This window comes from Lathamus discolor, chromosome Z (genome assembly GCF_037157495.1).
Source record: "Lathamus discolor isolate bLatDis1 chromosome Z, bLatDis1.hap1, whole genome shotgun sequence".
Taxonomy (NCBI): Eukaryota; Metazoa; Chordata; class Aves; order Psittaciformes; family Psittacidae; genus Lathamus; species Lathamus discolor.
The window spans coordinates 76553811-76578796 of record NC_088909.1 but is presented as its reverse complement, the minus strand read 5'-3'; the positions used below and the strand labels follow the sequence as shown (position 1 = coordinate 76578796).

At 38.5% G+C, this 24986-nt stretch overlaps 1 protein-coding gene and 2 long non-coding RNA genes across 7 annotated transcripts in view; 2 read left to right on the top strand and 1 right to left on the bottom strand.

Annotated features, from left to right (window-relative positions):
• The window catches only part of BNC2 (basonuclin zinc finger protein 2), a 360624-nt gene extending 355931 nt beyond the window's left edge, over positions 1 to 4693 (bottom strand). For 4 of the 5 annotated variants that reach the window (XM_065661210.1, XM_065661207.1, XM_065661211.1 and 1 more), the window contains exon 1: positions 4650 to 4693. In XM_065661210.1, coding sequence (XP_065517282.1) covers positions 4650 to 4661 — 12 coding nt within the window. In that variant the 5' untranslated portion in view covers positions 4662 to 4693. Of the gene's footprint in view, positions 1 to 3572; positions 3707 to 4649 lie in introns of those variants that run through there. The other variant, XM_065661208.1, reaches the window with a different exon arrangement.
• LOC136004600 (uncharacterized) overlaps positions 4234 to 24986 on the top strand; it is a 54199-nt gene continuing 33446 nt past the window's right edge. The window contains exon 1 of the long non-coding RNA XR_010608546.1: positions 4234 to 4307. This is a non-coding gene — a long non-coding RNA (uncharacterized LOC136004600). The remainder of the gene's footprint in view (positions 4308 to 24986) is intronic.
• LOC136004601 (uncharacterized) lies at positions 4859 to 11026 on the top strand. The gene is made up of 3 exons (XR_010608550.1): positions 4859 to 5051; positions 7720 to 8024; positions 9802 to 11026. It is a non-coding gene; the product is annotated as an uncharacterized LOC136004601 (long non-coding RNA).

The window sequence follows — 24986 nt, the reverse complement described above, 5'->3', positions numbered from 1 at the left end:
AAGAATGATAGATAATATAGCCCCATTTTAGAACCCAGGTTTTAAGTACAGAGTGTTCTAGTTCAAAACCAATTTGTTTGTATACACTGTTTTTTCCAGAGAACCAGTAATGCCAGTGCTAATTTGCTGACTGTATTTTCACCTACCATAATATTTACACATACTTACACATACCATTTGTAATGGCTTTTATTGTTTAATCTCCACTGCATTTCAGTATTGGATACTATGGTATTACAGTTATTTAGCAGGCTATAAATAACATAGTTGGCATGTGCAATTGGTATTTAAAATGTCTTACGACAACTGTAAAAGCCTCATTACAGACTAGCAAATCATTTCTAACAAGCAAGTTCAACTGACAAATACCAAAGCAAACCTGCAGTCTATGCTGCAAGCATGTTTGTTTTATTTAAATGATACACATTTAATGTGGTGTGCAATGGACCATCCATGCAGACTATAAATAAGAAAGCGAACTTCCAAAGTAATACAGCTGTGAAGTTTTCTAAAATAAAACTTAAAAAAAAAAAAAATATTCTGAATAACCACAGAAAGAATAGCTTACTTTCCCCTCCCCCTCTTATGAGCTAGTGTCCAATTTCTTCTTTTCTGAACAGCTGTATTATCCAACTTAAGTTGCTCTGCTAATTTCAGTCCCACAAGGACTAACTTGGAAGGCAAAAAAGTACTAGAAAAGATCAATTTGCTGGGAAAGATCAAATGAGAAAACTGTGGGGACAGCACCAGGTCAGAGTGTGAAGAACTAAGCAGACCTGTTCTTCATTAACTTAAGCTCTCTTGGGAGGTCACACACTACCTGTCCATGGGCTTATTGAACCGCCTAACCCTCATCTCTGTACCATTCTTCTGGGCCCAAGTGAATCATATCCTGCTGCTGACAAGTTAGCAGGGGACTGCGGCTGCAACATGAAAGTACTTTTCTTTCTTGTCTAAATCAGGCAGATTTTTGAAAAGACGACACAGCACTGACTCGTGACATGGCAAGATGAAATGAGAGGTCTGGGCTGGTCTTCGAGCTGTGCAGATAAAAGTAATCAAATGACACTCCTGGAATGCAAATTGGCATTCTTGACTGCAGCAATTGCACAACCATGAAACATCTCTGACAGCAAGCAAGATTAGGACAAAATGTTATGTAAAGCACTGAACTCAAAAATGCACCAGAAAATTCAAACTGTAACACTTACATTTTCATATTGCAACAGTCATCTCTGCTTTTGTCTGTTCTTTTACTTTCTTTAATGCAATCACACACCCCCTTCACAAATACCTCAGTAACAAAAATGAATTGTGGTTAAAGGCACAGATCTGCTCGTTTTTCCCCCCTAAAATACCATAGTGTTGTATTCTTACAAAATAATAGTAATATCAAGGCAGCGTTTTTCTGTTGTGTGTGTAAGATGTATGCTTAAGGAACACATTCACAATCTCAAGTCTTAATAGGAGTGTCAAGATTTACCCGTAACAAATTAGTTTATAAATTACATTTAGATTTTCTTCTGCATCTGGATCAGGTAAAGATGGACAATCAGAAATATTTAGTGAGTAAATTTTAAAATTCATGTGCTTTAAAAATTTAAAGCAGAACATATATAGACCTAGATGGTTCTTTAACTTAAAATTAAACAGTAGCGTATCACACAGCTCATATGCCCCATTAAATTTCAGATTAAAAATTCCTGCAATTTTTGAGGGCAAGGGAAGTTCCACATGCTTTTACAGGAACTTGGTATTCTTGTGCAGATCTGCTGATCTGGCTTATTAAATATTACTGTTTGAAATGAACTCAATAATTAAACTGTGAACATTGACAAAAAATGCTACCCCATTTTAAAATTCATCTATGGACATGGGTTATAATACAGAAAGGAAATGTAAGATAATGAAAAATAAAAGCCCACTTCCACTAAAAAATATTTCAACTCCAATGCACAGCTAATATACCGGTTAAGAAAAAAAGTACTTAATATCCTATCCTGCTTGAATTTCTTACTTAAAAATAGCTTCAAACCATTTTAACGCGGTCGGCCAGACACACACACAAAAAGACACTCTTTGCCACTTTAATCCTGGGTACACCAGATTATTACATGATGTCTTTCGTGCATCAGTGTTACAACAGCTTAACTCTAAGGTAAATGGGAACCATCATAAATTGCATGCTGCTTTCAAAACCACTTTCATTTCTGTCAGCGTTACTGTAACCACAGTCCTGGGCACATGCTGCTTCCCCCCCTCACCCCCCACCCCCCTTTTTTTTTGTGTTGGCTGCATTTGACAGTTGCATCTCCTACACTCCAATTGTGGCTTTGATCACTAAAACAAAACATGTCATGTTAGGGAGAGAAGAAGAAAATACAAATCCCCATCTCAAGCTCTCCATTCACACAGACATACACTGTATCTGTAGTTTTGAGTGCTGTGTATACCTACATACACATACACGTATGTATATACATGTATACATACACAGACGTGTGTGTGCATGTGCATGTATGCATATTCAAGGTACACGCGACAGATACAGAACATCCCTGGAGTGAGGTGAAAAAGCTAACTGAAAGCAGTGCAGTAGTCAAAGAGAAATTGAAAATACACTACTACACTGAATACGGGCTGATCACTGCTCATCGCTGAGGTCAATCCACTTGTTAATAGGAACAGTTATAATTACACGTTTAGTCATGGCTGTAAACGTGCTTGTTCTTCGCAGCTGTTTAACCTATATTCACATCACAACCCAGGCAAACAATCAGGCAAACTAGGTCCTCAGTCATTGTGATTTTTTTTTAATTTTTAAATTAAGAGATCGTGAAAGCCCCAGCCCTGCTTTGCAAAACCTCTGCTGTAAAGGAGACGTACATTTGCACAGCGCATGAAATAAGCAGAAAAAACTCGCTCGAAGTTGCTTTGGGGGGCTTCCTCCTTCACAGCGCATCAGCCTAACTCTGCAAGTTCTAACAGCCACTGATTGGAGAGGTGCAAACTGCAAGCGCATGCACAACAAAAAGTTACAGAGGTAAGGCGGATTTACACTTCTGTCTTTCTGCCGCAGGCGTTGCTTCACATGCACACAGCTCCTTGCTCCGCTCTCGAAGGTTACCTTTACATTGTGTGCAAACCTTACTCATTTCCGAGCAGAAGGTGGTGTCCAAAAAAGACCAGATCACCGTATGTCCTATTCAACCCCACGCCACCTTCACTCTCCATCCCTACGTACGCACACTTTTTTTTTTTTTTTTAACCCTAGCCCTTCATCTCTAATGGAGGAAAGGAGGCGGTAAAAAGCATGTGGCCATCCCATTTCAACCCCCCAAACTCACTTAAAAGTTTAGCACAGCCTCTTAGTCATTTTTTCCCCCAATCCACGCAGCACAGGGCTGGTTTATTTATTTATCATCCTACTTTTTCCCGGCTGCTTGTTTATTTGAAGGCTGAAGCACACCGGATAGCGAGCTGGGCTGCGTGTGTTACTGCACAATTTATTAATCAAATCAAACCAAAGTAAAGGCTAGAATGAAAACGAAAGGCTGCTGGAAACTTCTTACCATCTCTGCATGCTCGTTGTCAAGTGCACCCCCTGTCTCTCGATCTCCTCTCAGCGGCAGTGCCTGCACCCTTCCTTCTGCCTCTGGGCTCTGTGCGCCTCGCTCTCTTTCCCACTCTCTCCTTGCCTACTACCACCCCCCGCAACCCCCCTCCCCTTCAGGTGATTTGAGCTAAAAAAATAGATTTTAGAAGCAAAAATATTGCCCCCTCCTCCACCAGCAACCCCCCCCCAAAAAAAAAAAAAAAAAAAGGCAGCAGCAGCGAGTCTCTCCCTCCGCCCTCTTTCTCTCACTCTTCCAAAACTTCAACCCCCAAAGTTCAGTCCGAGCAGCAGAGAGGAAGGAAGAAAAGAAAGAAAGAAAGAGAAAGAAAAAGAACTTTGGGCAGAGAGCTGGAAGCGCTGGGAGGAGGGACCCAGGTTCGGGTCAGAGCCTCCACAGGTTGGTTTGTTGTCGGGTTGTTTGGCTAGGGAAGGGGAGGCGGCGGGGTGACGCTGCGAGCAGGTCTGCGAGGGCAGCGTTGCTCCTCCGAACCCCACGCTCTCGAGCAAGGGAGGCAGGCAGAGAGCCTGAGGGAAGGCGTACTCGGGGGGGGGGGGGGGGGGGGGGGCGAAAAACTGACCCCTTCTGCCTCGGTCCTCCCGCCCAAACTTTCTGTCCCAGGCAGGGGCTGCGGCAGCGGCCGCCCGCTCCCACAGCTGTCAAAACCGCCCCGCGGCCGCCGCCAACTTTGCGGTAAGGGCAGCCGGCGGTGCCGCGCGGGGATAGCCGCGCCTCTGCCTCCCTCTTCCCCCTTTCTCCTTCCCGCTCCTCCGCCCGGTTCCTTCCCGCAGCGGCTGCAGTCTCTCCCGCTGCTTCTCACTTATCGGCTCCAGGCGCTGCTGGAGCGAGCGGGAGAGAAAGTGGCGAGGAGAAAGGTGGAGGGAGGGCTGAGGCGAAAAGACACGACAGAAAATAAAGCGTAGCCCAGAGGAGTGGATGAGGAGCCGAGGGGGAGAGGGGAGAGCGTTAGAAGGGAAACGAAAAGTTAGACAGATGGAAAGTTTTCGCTTGTGGTGCCGGTTTCCCGCTTCCCACCCATTGCTCCATCAGCTCCCGGGGCTCTGCTGCGGCGGCGGCTGCTGCTCGGTGTGGGATCTGAAGAAATTTTTTGTCAAAGGGTGGGTTTTTTTTGGTTGGGGGGGGGGAAGGGAGGCGGGAGGAGGTGAGCCGTCACGGTTGTACGTTTGCAGGGAACAGACAAGAGTCACATCTGTGTGTGACACGCAGCCAAACCGAGCGAAACCCTGCCCCGGCGACGCCGCCGAAACGCAGGCGCTGCGGCCCTCCGCGCGCCACACAACGGCCACCGCGCGCGCCACCCCTGAGGGAGCGCGCACGCTGGGAGGGTGGTGGGGGCGGTGGGGAGTGAGCGCCGTTCCGCGCCCTCCCGCGGCCGCACACGTACCACCGGGTGCTGGGCTGGGGCCCGCGCGGAAGGTAGGTGCTGCCGTTGGCTGCCGCTCCGCGGCGGCCGCCTCCTTGCCTGGTCCGCGGCTCAGCAGGAGAAGGGCTGCGGGCCGTGTGTCCCTGCTTGGCGCCCTTTCTTCGTCTGCGAAACCTTCCCTTATCCTCGCCTGCGGCCGATTTAAAGCGTTCTGCCGCCTGTCCCCCACTCACGGCGTCGAGGGGGTGGGAGACACCTTAATGCGTAGCCTGGGTTGCTGGGCAAAGGGAAGGTGACGGGAGGCTGTCATGCTTTACCTATAGGTACCGACAGCTGAGCCTGTTAGGCCACCCGTCGTGTCCTGCCTGTGAAAAAAGGCACTGAGATTGACTAGCTCGACTCAAATTGGGTCCCTTCCGCAGTCTCTGTATAAACAGGATAGGAGGGTAGGAATGGATGTTTAAAAAGTGAGCATTAGGAGAGCTTTTTAGGTAACATGAAATACAAATACCAGGATATTTTGTCATCTTCTCCCTTTTGGTGTGGATGGATATTTTAATGACTGCACAGGCACATAGGAGAATCGAGAGATGAGTCAAGTGTGCGAAATAGGTAGCTACTTGGCCCTTCTGATTTTATCTGATCTTCTGTGGACTAAAACCACATTGGACTCTTAATGTAATGAACAGCATGTCCCTGTGAATCACCAAGTTTCTATGGTTTTAACCATATTTTGCTGTCTTTGTGCATTTCCAATGTATGTTGGAAGAGGGAAGGGTAAATTATCTGTATTAATATCAAAACCAGCTTTTCACAAAAACTGTCTGGCTATATCTCAACGTTATGTGTGTTTCTGTGGTAACTTCTGTATTCTGGGTATGTGTCAGGTACCTTCATCAGGCATAGTATGTATCAGCTAATGGACAGGATTTTTTCAATGACCACACTTGATCAGGATTAGTTTCGAATCTTGAGCTCAACGAGCATGTTTCAGGCCCTAGACAACGATTCAAAAGGATTTTGCACTTTTTTAGGATTTAGTTGTTTGGGGGTTGTTTTTATTTTTTATACAAGTTCCGTGACCAACTTGAGTAACTTGTGGTCATTTAAAAAAAATCACAGGACTAATTAAGCCATGATTTGTTGCGTTTTCTGTCAAAAGCGAGAGATAAGAGAAAGCTAAGTTAATTATTTCAGAGTCGCATTTTATCGTACAGAAAAACGCATTTGCCCTTTTGAACCAGTGAAGGGCCAAAAGTTGCCAAAAGCTTGTGTCCACACGGCCCCCTAGTGGTTAAAGCCCTATCAAGTTCACATCTGTGTCTCCTCATGAGGGAGGGAGGGTCCAAGCTAGCTTGATGCCGATGAAAAAGAAAGTGCTGCAACCTTGGCTCGCAGAAGGCATGATCACCCGCTAAAGTAAAGATATGCCATGCCCATTATAAGGCGAATCTGTTATTACACAGTTTCACAGGAGCGATTCAAAGGCTATAAACATAAATTGTGGAAGAAAAGTCTTTCTTTGGGAAAGCAGATTTTCTTTTAACTGGGGCTAGGCATTTGAAGGACATATTCCTATATGCACTAAAGCCAGTAGATTACAGTGATAATAATGTATATCACACACTAAAAAAAATTACCTAAAATCTGAATCTGTTTCTTCAGAGAACATGTTAAGTGTACCACAGTTATTAATAGCTTCCTGTTACTTTATTTTCAAACATTTTAAGTCATTTTGTATGAAAAAACTAATAATGCCTCATGGAGTCATTCCTTTGTTATCTTCCTTGATACTTAATTCAGTTTTTTTAAACCTCCTTTTTTTTCCTTTTTTTTTTTTTTTTCCTCCCCCTTCCATCTGTCAATAAGCCAGTGGCTTTTGTATTGACAGTGCATTACAGCCTCTTGAAAGCTGTTGAGGAGGTAAAATAGCTGGAGGCAAGTTGGCTGTTGGGAGTTCTGATTCTTGGGTTGACAGTATGGGATTACAGGATAAACATTGTGGAATAAGACATTTCTGCTCAAAGGATCAGCAGCAAAGCAGCTAGCTGGTGACATTAGGATATATACCATTAGTAGACTAAACAAGCTCCATGCTTTTGCAAAATTTTGCATCTTTGCAATTGTATTTTTAGTCACATACATAGTAGTGTTTTAAATTTGTGATGAGTTTTTAATTTTTTTTCAAATTTCCCTACTCTGTGAGACATTCTGAGGTAATCCTAACAAGATGGGGCCCTTGTTAAAATACTGTACCATTCACCTGCACAGTGATTTTTGTTTCTTTGTATTGCTATGGTGACTGTGACATCAGCACATGTCATAGATATTGCAGAAAATGAGAACATATCTTTACTTGTAGCTCAATGAACACCTCAAAAACTAGTGTGTGGATTCAAGCTGTATATCAGGACCGTCTTACGACATCTCAAAGTGTATAATTATCTTAAATTTTGCGTAAGGGTTGCAGGGAGTAGGATCAGAGCCTAAACTTTGCCTTGCCTTTTATACTAACAGTATTTGTTAGTGAAGAAAGCAGTGCCTCTTACAGTTTCAGCCTCATCAACAGGAATATTACGAGTACTTTAGCACTGTAGTTTTCCTTCAAAACCAGTTATACCCACTATAAAGAATTAGTAGTACTCATTGGTCTGAGATTAATTAGCATGAGCAAAGTTAGTTGGAAAAGTAATTTTCTTCACTTTCATTTTGATTTTCCAGATTGGAGCACTGAGAAATTGCAAGTCTGAGATAAGAGTCTGAGTAGGAATTGCAGCTTGAGAGGAATGAAAATATAAGTCATCCAAACTGTGATGTCTCCACACTGTGGTATTTCTTACTGTCTCAATCTTCCTACTCATATAAGGAATTTATGGTTCACTTGAATCTTCTGCCCATTTTGCAAACCTGGAGGTTCTGTCCAGAGGATGTGCACAACCAACGTAGCAGAAGTGAGACTTAAGGCACCAGTAGCATACAAGAGACTACAGCAACATAACAAACTGAAATCCTCCATGGCTGACAAAGTGAGAAAGAACACTTCTATAGTTATTACACTATAGTTCAAATGTAAGTGAAATCTACAGTTTACCAGTAGAAAGGATCTCCAGCCAAGAAATTGCATCATCTTGAATAGAAAATCTGTGTTCTCTAATCCACAGCTAGTAAAGCAAAAAATTCAGCATAAAAATAACCATCAATGTTTTAGACCAATACCATTATGAAGTCTTAATATTTTTATTAATTTTGTTAGTATATATGGCTGTAGCATCTATATGCATATTGAACATTTATATTACATTCCTATGCTCAGTATTACTGTTGATTTCATTTACATTTAGAACTTTCTAACCCCTGTTAACCTAGTGACAAAATGTAGTACGAAGTTCATGAAAGTGTGTCAAATAATAACACAGATATTTTAGTTTTCTGAGTCAAAAACCATTTTTATCACTCAGGAAGAGAATTTAAGATCAGCTAATCCCTTTGCCTCTTGCACCAAAATACGAAGGTGATTTGAAGTCTTCCCAGCACTTAAGTATTTCTAGATCCTGTCAGTCATAATGGTGTTTTTTTGGAGATAAAAAAAGGTTGTCTGCAGCATATCCATCTTTTTTCCTTTTGTACCATATTCTCTATACCCAGTCTTTTCTCTTTTAGAGGTTGCTACCATGCAGTTTGATTTATCTTAAACTTTCCCAAATGCATAAGCAGATGTTCTTAAAGACAAACATACTTCCAGTACTTTATGAGCTCAGTTGAAAGAATATATATTAAAAGCAATAGATACAGATGCTACTTTGTAGTACTACAACAGCTTTTGTAAGGGACACTAGAAGGTTTTAAACGTGAGCAAAGAAAACTGTTCAATCCACTTTAGAGATGAAGAGAGTAAGTGCAATATGTTTCAGCAACTTGCTTAAAGTAGTAAAGCAAAAATACGTATTTTGGATCTATTTGTTAGTTCTGTGGTCATCGTTTCTCCAATGATAATATACACATTTACATTTAAAAGCTCTCTAGACTGAAGTTTCTTCTTTCTATGTTGCCACTTCCAATCTCTGTCCATCAAAATTGTTTTATATAGCTCAGTAATTGCTAGTCAGAGACCACACATAGTGTTCTATATGCATTCTGGAATATGTCTCAGCTTATCTCATATAACACTTGAGGGTATTTTTCCCAAGTGAGTCTCAATGTTTTTTAGTTCTCTTAGTGTTTTACCATTTGTTTTCCTTATATTACTCCAGTCAAAAGTGATTGCCTTGGAGAGTTAGCTGTAAGCACGATGGGAAAGTCTCTCTTTTTTCTCATGCAGTTTAACTGCTTTAGTGTTGAGCTTTAATTTTTGATGGGATTTTACTTCTTTTGTCACAGTATCTTACAATGAGCATTTCTGCACTTAGCTTGCTTTTCTAAATGAGTTTTAAGTAATAAAATGCCCCAGTCACAGCTAACAATGATTGGTGACTCAGTGTCACCAACACTGTAGAATCAACACTGTAAAAGCAACAAAAATATGAAATGTAATATTGCACGGCAAGTCACAAAATCTGTCATGTCCAGTCTTGAAAGATTATTGCTAAGATTTCCCTACTTTTAGCAGAATAATTTTTCTGCTATTTCAATTTTCTTAAATGGATGCTGTGACCTAAGCTGAATACAGTACAGAACATTAAAGGAGGCTTTAAATAACATGGCATAATTATTCCTGATGCATCATAACTTCTTTATTCCTTTTTTGTTCCTTTATTCCTTTTTAGCTTCAAATATTAAAATATAATTTGATCTTCATGTCCACAGAAAGAAGACAAAAGAGTTGACAAAATACAAAAATACAAAAAAAAAAAAGAGACCAACTTCTGGATTTTAAGCTCTCCTAGAAGAGGATTCAGCTACTCTTAACAGCAGATATAATAGTTCTTGTTTGAACTTGAGCTTGGTTCTAAGCTTCACATCAAAAGAGCTAGTTAAAATGCCAGGTTCTCTTTCTGCTCTTTAGCATAAAAATACTTTGTTGAGAACATCTACTGGACTTCTTTTCTTTCTCATATTGTGGCCAGGTGCAGTAGGAAAACGAAGGTGTAGACTTCGCTATAGGGATTGCTTAAAATCTGAGGAATGTGGAGAAAGTAGGAAATGAAAATAATTGTATCCAAAAACTACTTTCTTTTTTATAGTACTTTTTTATCCATGCACTTCTACCACTGGATCATAGGATCATCAGCCAAGTACTGTTTGGAATTGACAGTGCTATCCAGATAGAGCTCTGAATTTCCTTTCTGTCCTTTGGCTGCCCCACTTCCAGTTAGTTTGATTTCACATCCAGAGGGTTGATCTTGGACCAATCTCTCCAAATTTGTGGACATTCTAGTTGAATTTTCTGAATCAAAAATAGTAAATTGACTTCATCTGTATGTATGTATACATACATATATATATATATGTGCATGTGAAATGAATAAAAAGAATATATGCTATGTGTGAATGGATGTAAAAGGAGAATAAAGGAAATACAGAACTGTTGGCTAAATGGTTCTTTTTAAAATTTCAAAATGTTGTGGAGTCAAAAATTCAAATGTGGATCTTTTAGCATTGATAATGCAGGGCAGGAGAGTCATTATATTTTATTTCAAGGAGAGAAAAATGTTATTTTTTTGCTATGAAAGTTAATTTACAAATATACTGACTTTCTGTAATCCACTGTAACAGTACTGTTAGTGAATATCTCAAAGCAGAGCTAAATGTGAAGAGGACTGGCCAATAGCTCTAAACAAGAGTCAAAGGAAGCTACCATTTGAAGAACTGCTAGAAACAATTATTCGTTAAATACTTACCCTGAAAGGCTGGCTATTCTCAGACATGGCATCAGTAGCAACAGAGATTCTTTTTGTAAAACTGTAGTGTGTATGGTGAACATTTTGATGTGACCCTCTGATTTCTGAGTTGCATGTGCTTGTATCCTCTGCCCTATGTCTTCTGCAAACAAACACACTGTGTACAAGAAAAGACTTAATGTTTGATACATGTAAGTAAAAAAAATGTTGGTAACACTCTGATTGCCTTTGTGATCTAGACACCATAATTTGAAATGTTCTAACACTCAGAAGCATCCAAACAATTATAATAGTTGCTGCAAAAAGCTAGAAGCCATAAAAGAAGCCTCAATCTCCTCATTCTCCCCACCTTCTCCTTTCTTTGCAAAACAGCTTGAAACAGTCCAAGGTGACAATGTTCCACAGATCACTGAAGTCAGGTTTCTTCTGCCTGACCTGTTACTGCCAATAAATGAGTATTGCAGTGGTAGCAAACTTAGTGTGTTACTGCTGAAGAAGATATGCCACAAGCTGTGAGATGAAAACTCTGACAACTGTTCCAAAATCAAAATCTCAAAAGCAGTTACTCAGCATCATTGGTCCAGTGACATGACTAGCAAATATTTGAACTCAAAATACCAGCTTTACTACTCCATAGTGTATAACAGAATAATAACAGAATAAGCTGAATCTTCAGATCTATATGCCTAGCAGTAACAGCCTTGTGGGTTTTGGTGGTGTGGAAAGTACATGAATCCAAGCTTTATTGTCAGTGCCTCCCATAACATTATTGCTATTTCCTGTTTCAGCCTTTAATAATACAGGATAGGTTAGGGTTTCAATGTGTTGGGGTTTTTTTGTTGGTTTTTTTTTTTTTTTTCTCTCTGGAAGTTTAAGGAATGATTGAAATACAGTCCAAGTCACATTTTTAAAAGGAAGCTGGATAGTTACTGTCTGCATTCTTCTAACTCATTTCACATATTTCTCTTAAAAGACAAGTACTTCCTTGTAACTTCTTCTCCTTCTTTGTGTTCTTATTCCTTTACAGACCAAATTCACACACACCCCCTACACACAGAGGCATTACTTAGTACTGTGTAAGAGATGTTGATAAAACTGTAATCATTACTTAAAAATGGGAGCTAAAATAAGTCCTGTATGTGAAAGAAAAGATGATCTTTAACTGGAGTGCCACATTTATGCAGAGGAAAGACACAGACATCTGGTCCTCCACATACAGTTTTAGGAGGCATTTATTCAGGAAATCTGTTGTAGAAGCATACCAGTGGGTACAATTTTCCAGACTCCAGAGGAAAATCTATTCATTGAGAGTGCAACTCTCAGAATACCTCATTTCGTGACAGAGAGGCATCAAACAAAAACATAATGAGCTATTTCTAGCTCTTGTAGTACTTCACTCTCTGTTTGCCTTATTCAAAACAATTTCACTTACCTCCAACCCTTAAAGCTCTTTATGGTATTGTTATAAAGTCTAGGTCAATAATTTAGATTCTAAATTTAATCGCTGATACCAGGAAAATAAATCTGTCAAGTAAAATGTGTCAGTAGGTTACTGGTATCGTGCTGTTTAGATGAAAAGCAAGTATTGTGATGGTGATCAGGAGACAAACCATTCAGCATCACCACTGTATATGGCAAACAGAGATACATTCATTTTATACTGGGTATGTGTGGGCTGTATGTCACCTTGAATCAATGGAATTGCAGAGTTTTGGATCCGGATGAAATCTCAGGATTTCTAATTTGTTTTGAGACAAGATTAGTATGTGTAGAACATCTCTAAGAGATACTGGTCCAGAATATTTTTTTTTAAATCATATTATACCCTCCTTAAGTGACCTACTCCAGTACTTCACTACCTTTAGATTCTCCTAATAGTGAAACATAGTATTTTTTTTCCTTGTAAATAAACTGATTACTTCTAAATAAACTGGTTCCTTCTTGTCCTTATCTTAGGCAGACTTCATAGCAGACTTCTGAACACTGGAAGACCTTTATCATGTTCTTTGCAGACTTCCACCTCCCCCATAGATCAAGCAATGCCTTTTCTTACCAGCATTCCTCATGGATTGTATTTCTGAAAACTATTAGCACTCTTGCTGCTTTTTCTTAAGTACTACTCAACTTACTATATATGTCAGCAAGTTTACTGGACTCATTTGCAAATAGTTCTCTAAGCTTCACATGATGCATAGACAATAGAGTAATGACCTCTTGTGTTTTATATGCAATGTTGTTGGTAATACAGCTTAAAATGGCATTTGCTTTTTAATGTCATACTCATCTACTCAGTTTATATTTCATTCTAACTTGTTCTCTCTATCTGTGTTACTGTGATCCACAATATTCAATAAACTTTTTTTGTTATTATTACCTTACTCTGTGGTGTTCCTTACCAGTTACTTTTAAAGAGTTCCTTCTTATCTGCTGTTGGTTTATCAAGGCCATGTAAAATATGCTTTACTCTGTCATTAAAGTTGTAACTAAAATTATGATCAACCTTACAATTGTCAAAATTCCTCTGTTCCAAGAAGCCATGACATCTGTTTCAAGACACAGCTGAGCTAGGTAGTTGTGACCCTGCTCATCCAAAGATTGCCATCTCAGTTATGAAAGCAGTACAGATGTTATGAAGCATCACAGAAATCAGGCTAATAAATGCTTTTACATCACTCTCAAAACCCATTTTCGATATCCTGGTAGCTCTGTGCAGAATTCGCTTGTATTGTAAAAAAATCTATCCATTCAGGTATAACTACAGCCTTGCCAATATAGCACACTGAAGTTGTATCAACAAAACAGTGAAAACTTGTGCATTCTTCTTCTAAGAAAAGAAAACTACTTTCACAGACCTATCTAGGAGAACAGTTTTTGAGAGTGCTAAGCTCCCTTAGGCTTCACATAGAGCTGTTCATTTGCTTAACATTAGCAGAAACAATTATTAATAAAAACTAGCTCTCCTGTAATGATGTATTCTTAAGTTTAAAAAATCTGTTTCGTGCATGGCCCCTTCTTTGTAAAACCACCTTAAGAATGACAATAGTTCATAATTTTCCTGCTGAGCATCTTCAGAGATTCTTGGATGAATGATGCCGTTGACATGAAGGTGGCTGTTTGGTAAAGTATGCAAAAGCAGGGAATCAAATTGAAGTCTTAAGCACTGTCTTGCAGACCACTAACCACAGTAAAGATACTTGGCTGGCCCAGAACTAACATGCAATACTTAAGTCATATCTAGACTGGGGATTTCTTAAATCACTGTATTCTCAGGAAGCAGTAATTTTTGGTCTGAGGGCAGCATGATTATGTTGTCTCCTTGACAGAAAAAAATAAAGAGATCTCTCCAGTGTGATATTCACTAAATGCATTTCATATAACAGCCAAAATTAAGAATTTGTGAAACTTACAGGACTGTCTGTTTAGACTAGAAAAGTATTTTTTGCAGAAATGCGTTTATGTAAGCAGCAAGATTAAGTCAAACAGTAAGATTAGACAGCATTCAGATAAAGGCTGCCCAAAGATACATAACACTTGAATAGCTGCAAAGCTTACAGGTATGTTAGAAGAAATTAATTTGTCTCAGGCACATAGTAGCAGACATCTAAATGTGACTTTTTTTTTTTTTATTTCAGCATTTAAAATTGGTTACAGTATTCTCTGTTAGTACAGAGCCTCAAGAATAAAAGCTTTCAAGTCTTGCAGGAAATGCAAACAATCCCTGCACAGAGAAAAGTTTGGATCTGTGAACTAAGTTTGATAGAAGGTCAAGAGTATTAAACAATTTCACCCTATGTTTTAATGCAGAACTCAGGCATCATTTAACAGAGAATGTGTATACTTAATCCCCTGTTGGTAATTTGTGTTGATGTTTATGTGTCTTGTGAACTTCAATCATTTGTCACTAAAATCAGTTCTACTGGCAGTCAGGTTTCCATGCTGAGAGCTGGGAAGGGAAGTAGTTATGATTAAAGAGACATGCAGCTGCTATTACTGACCTTGAATAGTTTATTTTGGATACACTAGATTAAGACTTTCTTTTCTTTTTTCCCCACTTTTGGGTAAAAGCTTGGGTGTGTGCTAGAAAAAACAGGTCTTCAAATGAGGGTGTAGAATGCCCACTTGTTACCTGATTCTGCTCGCTGTTTAGGCAGTGTACTGTATTTGAGATAAACAGCAAACCTGAAAGCGATAATGTTGTTGTTACCAATGATTGTAGTACTTAAGACAAATAGATGTACAAAAGTAACTGCATTAGTTCTCTTTGAAGGAACTAGCAGTCCATCTCAGGAAGTAGTTAATTACTTTACAAACACTTTGGGAAAGTGTCATGGTTTCTTCTGGGATGGAGTTATTTTTCTTCCTAGTAGCTGGTGCAGTGCTGTGTTTTGGCTTTAGCCTGAGATCAGTGCTGGTAACATGCCAGTGTTTTAGCTGTTGCTCAGTAGTGCTTACCCTGATCATGGACTTTTCAGTCTCGTGCTCTGACAGTGAGGAGGGGCACAAGAAGCTGGGAAGTAGCAGAGACAGGACACCTGACCCAAACTAGCCAGAGGGGTATTCCATACTACAGCACATCATGCCCAGTATATAAACTGAGGGGAGTCATCTGGAAGGCCCAGACCGCTGCACGGTCGGGCTAGGTATCTGTTAAATGTGGTGAGGAATTGCATTGTGCATCACTTGTGTTTATTAGTTATTTTTTCCCTTTTGCCTTTCAGTTTTATATTCTCTCCATTTGTTATTTCCCACAGTAATAGTAGTAGTATATTGTATTTCAGTTACCAAACTGTTCTTAGCTCAACCTGTGGGTTTTACATTCTTTGGATTCTCCTTGCTGTCCCAGTGAGGTGAGGGGAAGTGTCCCAGTGAGGGTGAGGGGGAAGGAAGGAGGTGAGCGAGAGGCTGCATGGTACTGAGTGACTGGCTGGGTTTAAACCACAACAGAAAGTTTATGATATTGGTTTATAATGCAGTTTACATATCTTTAGCATATTATCTGTATACAAAAACCGTATTGATGTTTAACTGTAAGCAAATAGTTTAAAGAACACTTGTTGACACCAGTCATTCAATCTCAGTACTTAGCAACACTGACAGCTGTACTTCTAGACAGTCTGTTTGACTCAGGCACTTAATTTCATCCTACTGCAGAATTTCTTCTGTGAGTGCTCAGAATTGCTTGTCCTAGTGTAGTTTGCCTTTAGCACTGATCTAATACTTCCAAGTGACCTACGTAACTAAATGCTTCCTCTCCTCCTTCTAATGATCTGCCATTTCCTCATGTTGGTATTGGCTTCTTCTCCAGTCACCCTAGATGGTTGTGTTCTGTCTCCTCTTCTTCCTCTGCTCTCTGTGCTGAATGGTGTAATGTCCAAAGACTAGTAACATTCAGTACAGCTTGTCTTTTAACCCTCAAGACACATTTCACTCTGTCCCCTTCTATCCTGAGACATTCTTTTCTTACATCAATCAAAAATAAGGAAAAAGATTGAATATTTTAGATTAAACAAAATTAACATAGAAATATATAAGTTACTAATTTTCCACATAAAATAATCTATATAACGTATGTTACATTAGTAAGTGTACTTCATACTTTGGGGTGCCTTTTAGTAGTAGGAAGTATATCTTCTAGGTCAATAATGTCAATTTAACATACATTATGAATTCTTTGTATCAACAAAAGTATTTTTCAAGATTGCTCTTATTTTTACATGTTAACAAAACAAAAAAAAAATCATGTTAACAACCAGAGGTACATACTAAATCTGCAGATACTAGAAGCAGTTACTGTAGAGAGGGAATGTCTCCGGGGGCACCCCAGGGATTTTGAGGGAAATGGGGTACAGTTTTGTCTTCCTTCTTTCTGTGACCTTAGCCAAGTTACAGGTTCTTCGTGGTTCAGTTCCTTGTGTGTAAAATGGGTGTTACAAGAAGTTTACAACTTACAGGTGTAGAGAGATGTACACTCAGCTAAAGCTGCGGGATAAGCACAGTGGTCATTATATATACTCCGCTGGAATAGTGCAGCTTTTGGCAAAACCAGAAATCTTTATTCTGTACAGGGGATCAAGCTTTCTTGTGATTGTGGAATTCTGTGCAAATCTTACCAATTTCTGCTCCAAATACAAGGTGCATTTCCTGACTTTGTTGCATCTAGTGTAAATATATGGCAGGGTAAATCTTTATGTAGTTGTAGAAATATTCTAAACCATTCCAATGTATTCTCTTTTACTGCTATGGAGGCTGAGCCCTCACAGTAGCTGATAGATACAAATTTACATTGCTGAGACACTGCTGAGATACAATTGTGAGAAGGGTTATGAAGAAGCTCTATGTACAGAATCCATTTAATGGCTTGTAGCAAAGGCAGGGAAATGGGAGATTGCCATGAAAGGCAACCTACGAATGTCTGTGAAGTCCCCTGTTAAACGAAAGGAAAATAATTGCACATGTGGAAGAGATAAAGAAGTATAACAGCTTGCATATGAAATAAACAGGAATGGACAATAGAGAGGGGTACATCCTCTTTGTTGCTTATTCCTACCTTTCACTTTTTATGTCATTTTTTTCAGATGAAAAAATAGTATCTGATCACTGTTTCTCGTATAGTAAGTTAACTGTTTTCCGCAATGCAATCTACACATATGCTTTCTTTCCTGATTTGAGGCATATATTCAGCTTTCAATCCGTTACAGTTTTTTTTACAGTATTTCTCATTTTCCACTGTAATTTCATTTGCCTGTCCTCAAACACCTTTCTTCCATTTGTTTCCACGTCAATATTTGATGCTTTTAAATTTCATTTTCATTTAGTTTTGTATATTGAATAAATATTTCCCTTAAGATTTTAACACTCAGAATTTATACTAAATACAACATAACTACTAGTGAAAAGTAATAAAATTATTTTACTTTAGAGAAATGGCATGCACACTGCTATGACTTGCATCATGTAGTAAAATAAAACACTGTGGTAATGATCGCAATGTCTAAGATGTTTTTTCATTTTCTGTGTGGATGCTTTTCTTCCTTCCCTTAAAGTATGCTCCTAAAAACATTCAAATACAGCTAGCGAGTCACATGCCTTTCTAACATTTAGGAGCAAAAAAAAACCTGGTCAATCTAATACCTACTTTAGGTTTATGTACTGTATATTACTTCAGAATAAGAGCAACAATGAAAAGGCATCAACCCTTTACAGCAACTGAAAGTTTTGTAATAAACTTTTGCATCAGTACACGACTTCTTCCTTTATGAAAGCAAATCATTCATTTAGAACTCTGAGAAGGAGCCAGCTAAGAGGTCGACAGTACCAGTTCACCAAAGTGCGGGAAGAATTTGGGTATAAAGTTGTTCAGCCTCAGCAAAGGGAAAATCTGCAGGGCAACAGATTAGAAGTGGTTAGAAAAAAGAAGTATTGATAAGATCCAGTAAAGCTGAAGCAAATAAAGTGACAGATCTCAAAGGGGATGAAGAAGGGAAACATGGCCCATCAGGAAGACAGCAAAGTTGGACAGGAGTCACAGAGAAGACACCAAGAGGCACTTGGTTAACTGCTGAGAGACTAACACCTCCAGAGAAAAGATCATGTTAGGGTCAATAGTAGGGTCACTGATTATGGAAAACAAATATTTAGGGGAGAATATCCACAGAAAAACTTCTAGCCTGTTAGAAAGCCTAAAACATTTTAGTCTGTTATTCAAAGAAGCTGTATTCACAGAAGTTGTGTACTCACTAAATAGCAAAGTGAAAAATAGCATAAGGAGACCAAATTGCTGCCATAAACACAAATAGTAAGTAAGGCACAGGGTACCACAGCAGGACATGCTCAGGCCTGCAGAAAAAAAAATGAGAGCCAGAGAGGATTCAGCTTCAGAAGGCCCCCTAAGTATAGAAGCCCATGGGATTTGCTCTGTACTCTTTTGGACTGCCTATGTAGGGCATGAGTTGAAAATACTACTATTTTACAAAAGGTCTTCCCATCTCTTCTCAGCTTAGAAAGTATTATGCAAATTTAATAGATTATTTACTTACTAGAAACCTGACAAATGTCAGTGCCACATTACAAGAGACAAAGCTTCAAGGACATGAAGTATCAGGCTTTTACTACTCAAGATGGTACTGATTCTACTTTTCAGGAAGTAGATTGCTATTGACTAATTCTGTAGTATGAAAGGCCTAGTTTCCATAAATCTCTGACCTCCTGGTTAATCCTTTACTTCCTCTTGCCCTAAAACCACTGTTTTCCTTGTATAACTTCAGGTTGATTAGTATCTAGTCAGTATAAGTGGCAAGAAAAAGGAAAGGGTTTTTCAGGTACTTGTTCAAGGTTTTGAGGGAGTGGTGAAAGATTTTCTGACTCTGAACATCTGCAGCTGTGGCTAACAGTTCAGTTGCTCCATAATTGCTGTAAACAGCATGTCTTTCTACACTTCTCAGCAATATTGCATACATCTTTGATTCCAGAGGTTTTGGTATAGAAGTAAGTACAGAAGAGCAGATTCTTCACTTTTGGTGAGGAAAAGTGAGCTCAGTGAGACCCTTACTAACCTTTTATGGGACAAAGTGATGTTCAGTCACCTTATGTGGGAGAAGAAGACAAGGAAAGCAATGGTGATGACAGAAAAAGAATGTTTGGCAGAAGTCTGCACCATTGACATGGGGCCAATTGCAAAAATATGTACTGAAATGAAAGGGCCGGACCGTAAAATGTCTTTTGTTCCTGTGATTACTTTTTTTTTTCTTTTTTCCTCTTGATACTGGTGAGGAAAAGGGAATAAAGAGAGAGAGCTATTCCATCTCTTTCCAGTGGAAAGAATGGAAAACAGGAAGGGGACATCTTTGGATATAAGTACAAGATCACATTACTTAATAGCTCCCAAGGAAACAGATATTCCTAAAGAATTAAAAAAAAAAAAAGTGGGGAAAAAAAGCAGCTCCTTATAGATAGATACCAATGACAAATTTACCCTTGTTTTAGAAGCTTCTATTTCTTGCATCAAAATGTAACAAATGGAGTAGTAACAGAGGCTACTGATGGAGGTGAGCAAACTGAGACCCCCACATTAAGCAGTATCCATACCATTCAGGAAAAAGATCATCCAATTCAGTGTGCCAGAGTGTTTACAGCTTACATCCCAATTTTCTCCTTTGCACTCTGCTGAGGCTTTTGCCAAATCCCTACATACATTAAAAATACTAACCACACTCCATACTTGCTTGACAGACTGTGTATGAGTAGAGAATACAAATTCCGCATGGATACTAAGCTTTTCTAGTGCATAAAACAGTCATATAAAAGGATGACCAGTAGTGATTAAGCTATGGTATTACACAGAAGTTCTTCCATGTGAATTGAATTAATTGATTTATTAGTAGCAAAATAGCCAGGTGGGTCAGGCTAATTAAGACTATGATTGCTAATTGCTAGCACTGGGGACAGGATGAGTAGTTGCAGAGGCAATAGATGTAGTCTGTTTGTAACAGCTCTATAACTGCTAGATTGTTAAGGCTGGGGGGAAAAAATAGGGGAGAAGATGTTGCAGATGGTGGAAGTGTAACTCATTGTCAGCTCCATTCACATGAAAAGGTAAAAGCAACCAGTCCTATAGAGAGCTTCTGTCATTTCTCAGCAATCAAGTCCAGTGGTTGGCAAAGTGGGATGTGCCCAAAATAACCCACCACGGTACAGGAAGAAGAAATTTTAGGTACCATTCATAAGTAAATTAATGAAATTAAAGAGTTGAATTTGTCTTTCTCTCATCCTTTTGTAATTTCCATTTTTTGAGTATTCTATAAGGTACACAATATGTTAATATAGTAGTACATCTATATAATTTATAAATTATATAGGGGTGCATGGTCACAGAAGTTTGGAGACCATTGGTCTATGTTCAGGATATCTTCCATTCAAGTTTCCATTTTTTCCATATGTTTCAGTCTTTCCTGTGTACTGGATAACGTCAGGTAGCTTGGCTGCCAGGTTTAAGTGTTTTAAAGAAAAAAGCAAAGCTTTTTTTTTGGTTGTTGGTGTTCATAAAACTTAGGATTTAAACTTGCATTTAAAAATTAGTGTTTCTCTATAATGCTTCATAAACCATACAATACAAATGTAGAGCCAAATAGGACCAAATGATTGTTTTTTTCAGATTGTGTGACTAAACAAAAGGTACAGAGAAAGTGCTGTTTGTGAATGTACAATCTACATTTGGAAAATATATTTTAATGTCTATATGACCACAGATGTATCAAGCCTAAAAGTATCCCGATAGTATGCATATTGTAGAAGGTTGGGATTTAAAAATCTTGGAGTTTGTAGATCAAAAAAATGAAAATAACCCACAAATATCTCTAGCTATGGAATTGCTATGGAAGATGTTTTAAAGTAATATCAACATTGTGATTTTTGATGCATTTTTATTCTGTACCCATCTAATTTGTGCTAAATTAATTTTAAAAAAGATATATAATTTATTATACCGAACATTAGATACCCCATACTTCTTCCTTTATCAAGCACCAGATAGTTCTAGATTGTTCCCGTTCTTAATGTCCCTCTCTTCTTTTTTCTCACTAGTAAATGAACCAGAAAATTTACTCCCATTAAAGCATGATTCTTGTTCCTTTCAGTTTGCTTGCCAAAACCGGTCACCTTGGATGCTGAGACAGGTGCTCTAGGGTGAACCAGTTTCTATAACTTACTCCATGTTTGCAGTGACATACAGAAAATGGGCATTATCTTCTGTTCTCTATTCTCCGTAGCTTGACTGAATGACTATAAAAATAAAGGTTTCTGATAAATACATCAGCTTGTTCTAAAGGAAACCTCTGCATGTGTAATTTTTTTAATTTTTTTTTTATTTTACCATTGTTTAAAAGGCAAAAGTAAAATGTCACTTTTTATTAAAGAAATTCTGCTTAATAGTCAATTCTGACGAACAGTGATACTTGCAGCATAGCTTACCCAAATGTAATTCAATCGTGATCACAAATCTATGACGTCATGTCAGGTTTTGCCAATATCTGTGGCAGGCTTGTGGGAGGAATGTCTATTTTCAGTACTAGTTTATATCTGTTTAGTTGGGATTTTTCTTATTCACTTGTTTCAGTTCACTTGCCTGGCATTGGATCTCTTCTCTGTGGTGCCACCACCTTGTTTAATTTTCTCAGTGGGAGAAATGCTGATTCTGAACAAGATCCCTGCTAGGATCAGAATTTCCCCAGCAGACTTTTTCTGATGCTTTGTATTTTCTTTAGCATCACATGCTTCTCCTAGTGAATTATAATAATTTACTTATGGAAACATTATTTGGTGAATAAAAAATATTTTAAGGATTATTTCTGTTCAGAGGGGTTAACAATATATTGCAATTCTGTGGATTTCTCTCTTCCTTTCTGATCTTTATTCCTTTGAGCATAAAATATTAGGCAAGTTTTTGTCAATGAGGTGCCTGTGGGAATTTTAAGTGGATTATTTCACTAAGCAAAGTAAGTGATATTTATTATCTATCTGTATGTCCTTTCTATCTCAAAACATTAGTTTTCATTTAATTTTTAGATCTTGTTTTGATAGATTGCTACCAAAGGATTTGTGTACAGCCTTTATGAGATCTGTATATGTCATTATGCTCAAGTTTCTATGGTGCCACACAAGTTGTCAGAGACGCCACGTTTTTTCCCTTTTCTTCCTATCTGACACATCCCTGGCATTTGTTTCTAGTTCTGTTTTTTAAAATGTTTTAAATCAGGTGAATTAGGTGTCTTTGTAAAGCTACTTTAGTGTTCACTCTTTACTTGGTTGATACTATGCAGTAGTTTTTACCCCATCTGTACCAAAAATATAAGAAATGTAAATGTCACTTTCTGAGTTCATGTCAAGAGCTTGTTGGTATCTTTTGATGTCCTTTAGAAATATTTCCTTTAGAAATATTTTATTTAGCTGTTTAGGATGAGATAACTCTTGCTGCAGTTAGGGACATACCAACAGTGTGTGGCTTAAAAATATTTCTAGTCTGTGGCCTGAACTGCCTGCTGTTAAACTGAAACAGTGTTCTATGCTTTAGGTGCTGTATAGGTATGATGTGCACCGCCTTGAAGTAGACCTCTATGTAAGTTCCAGCTTGTGCTAAATGCTAAATTCATCATTCTTCCTAGTCCTCTGTTAACACACAACATTATTTAAATAGTTTTTTTGGCAACACATTCAGTTTTACTCTTCTTGCAAGAATATATTTTGACTCGCAGAACAACACTGCAACACATAACATTGATTTTGTGGGCCTGTTATCTTAACTGTGTGCCTCCAGTTCACCTCCTGAGGTCTTACACTGCTGACCTATGGCCTGACAACTCAAATTTATTTGAAGCTTTTTTTATATCTCTCTCTTTCAGCTGCTACACTCCTCCAACATGGAACTGAGTATTGTCTGTGGAGGAATATGACCTATCACATACTTCAGGTTTTAGATCAGAGCTCAAACCTCATTGGTTCCCTTTTGGTTTAAGCTGGTTAACTGAGTTCTGCCATCAATATCTGTGCAATGTTTAGGCAGACCCATCTGAAAGGTGTTATTTAAGAACTACATTTATTGTATATACAAGTTAACTATTAAGAGTTATTTTCAGTATGGACAAATGCATTATTCTTTAATTGTTATTTTTAATAGATCAAAGTAAAATTTTTCTGGTTTATTTGATCTCTGTACCCTGGTGGGCTTTCTTTTTTTCTTTCTTTCCAACAGTGTCACAGTTTCGTCTTTATACTTTTGTTTCCCAGGACCTCCTGTATTAGCAATGGTGGTGGCAGTTTACCATTCTGAGAGCCAACCCAGCTTGCTATTCCCAGGCTATAGCAAGTTTTACAAAGATGATTATTACATAGTTTTAAACTCCGATAGAGTCTTGTTGCTTGTTTGAGTAATAAAATGGTTGAAATGGCCAAGCCATTCTTATATCGGGCTATAGAAGAAACTGTCGCACTTACGACTGTGTTATCATGGTCAGTTCAAGCCAGGGATCAGAGATGAACATGGAAATTCATACCAGTTATTTCATAACAAAACTGCTAATGGTATTATCCTTGTGAGGTGATCTGATTGTATCCCTCTGGTTTGTGAACATCTCCAATAGTACTTGAATAGCTCTTAAAATCAGACACTTTAGCTATTTCTTTTCCCCCTCTTTAGGATTGTTATAAATAACGCCGCATTAAATACGGTATATCCTCCTACTTTGCAATCAGTCTGTCACTTTTTTATCACATCTGTGCATGTTCGTTTTCATTCAGGAATTACTCCCAAACACTTATTTCCCCCAAAGAGCAGGCAGAAAAAGAATCAGAAGTTATTTAGTACTGCCACACAGTATATATGCAAAAGGATTATAGCAAAGGTGGATCTAGTTACGCAATATTAAAAAATAATTAAATATAGAATCTAATAAAATAGCCTTAAAAACCTATGAGTAACCCCATTATCTCACTATCAAAACATGTCCTTAATTTCTTATTTTCTAATTGCCTCTCCCTCCTCATAAGCAGAACATCAGGTCTCATACAGGGTAGATTTAAGGAATTTGAGGCTGGTACTGCCTTTCCAAGGTTGTTATGAAAAAGCATATTGTACACATATATAAACACATGGACTTAGTGAAGGTGCTTTAATTTGTAAGTCACATCTGGAATGCTAAGTCTTTTCTTAAAAAAAATCAATCTGAACAAACTAAAAACAAGGGTAGTTCAACCCAAAACAAACCGTTATTATGCCCATGTAGTTGCGGTGAAAGAGAAGACCCCCCTCTTCTGGCATGAGCTGGAGTAGCTCTCAGCAGAAGACTTGAATGTTCAGAACCATGGTTTGATCACAAATAGGATTAACATCTGTATAACAAATATTTCCTCCTCCATCATGTCCTCCAAAGTTTTCTCACTCCACACTTAGCACACAGAAGCTTAGTCCTCCACACTGGCTCTCTGAATGCATAGTAAAGATGTTTGTGTTTTTTTTGCTAGAGATTAAACACAGTGTGTTAGTCAGATTCTTTTCGCATAGTTGTTCTAGTTCAGGACAAAATATGTGAAGAACTGTCTACTCCAAGCACATAGTGGACTGAGCACTGATATTAAAATACGCCCTGCAGTCTTCATGACTGT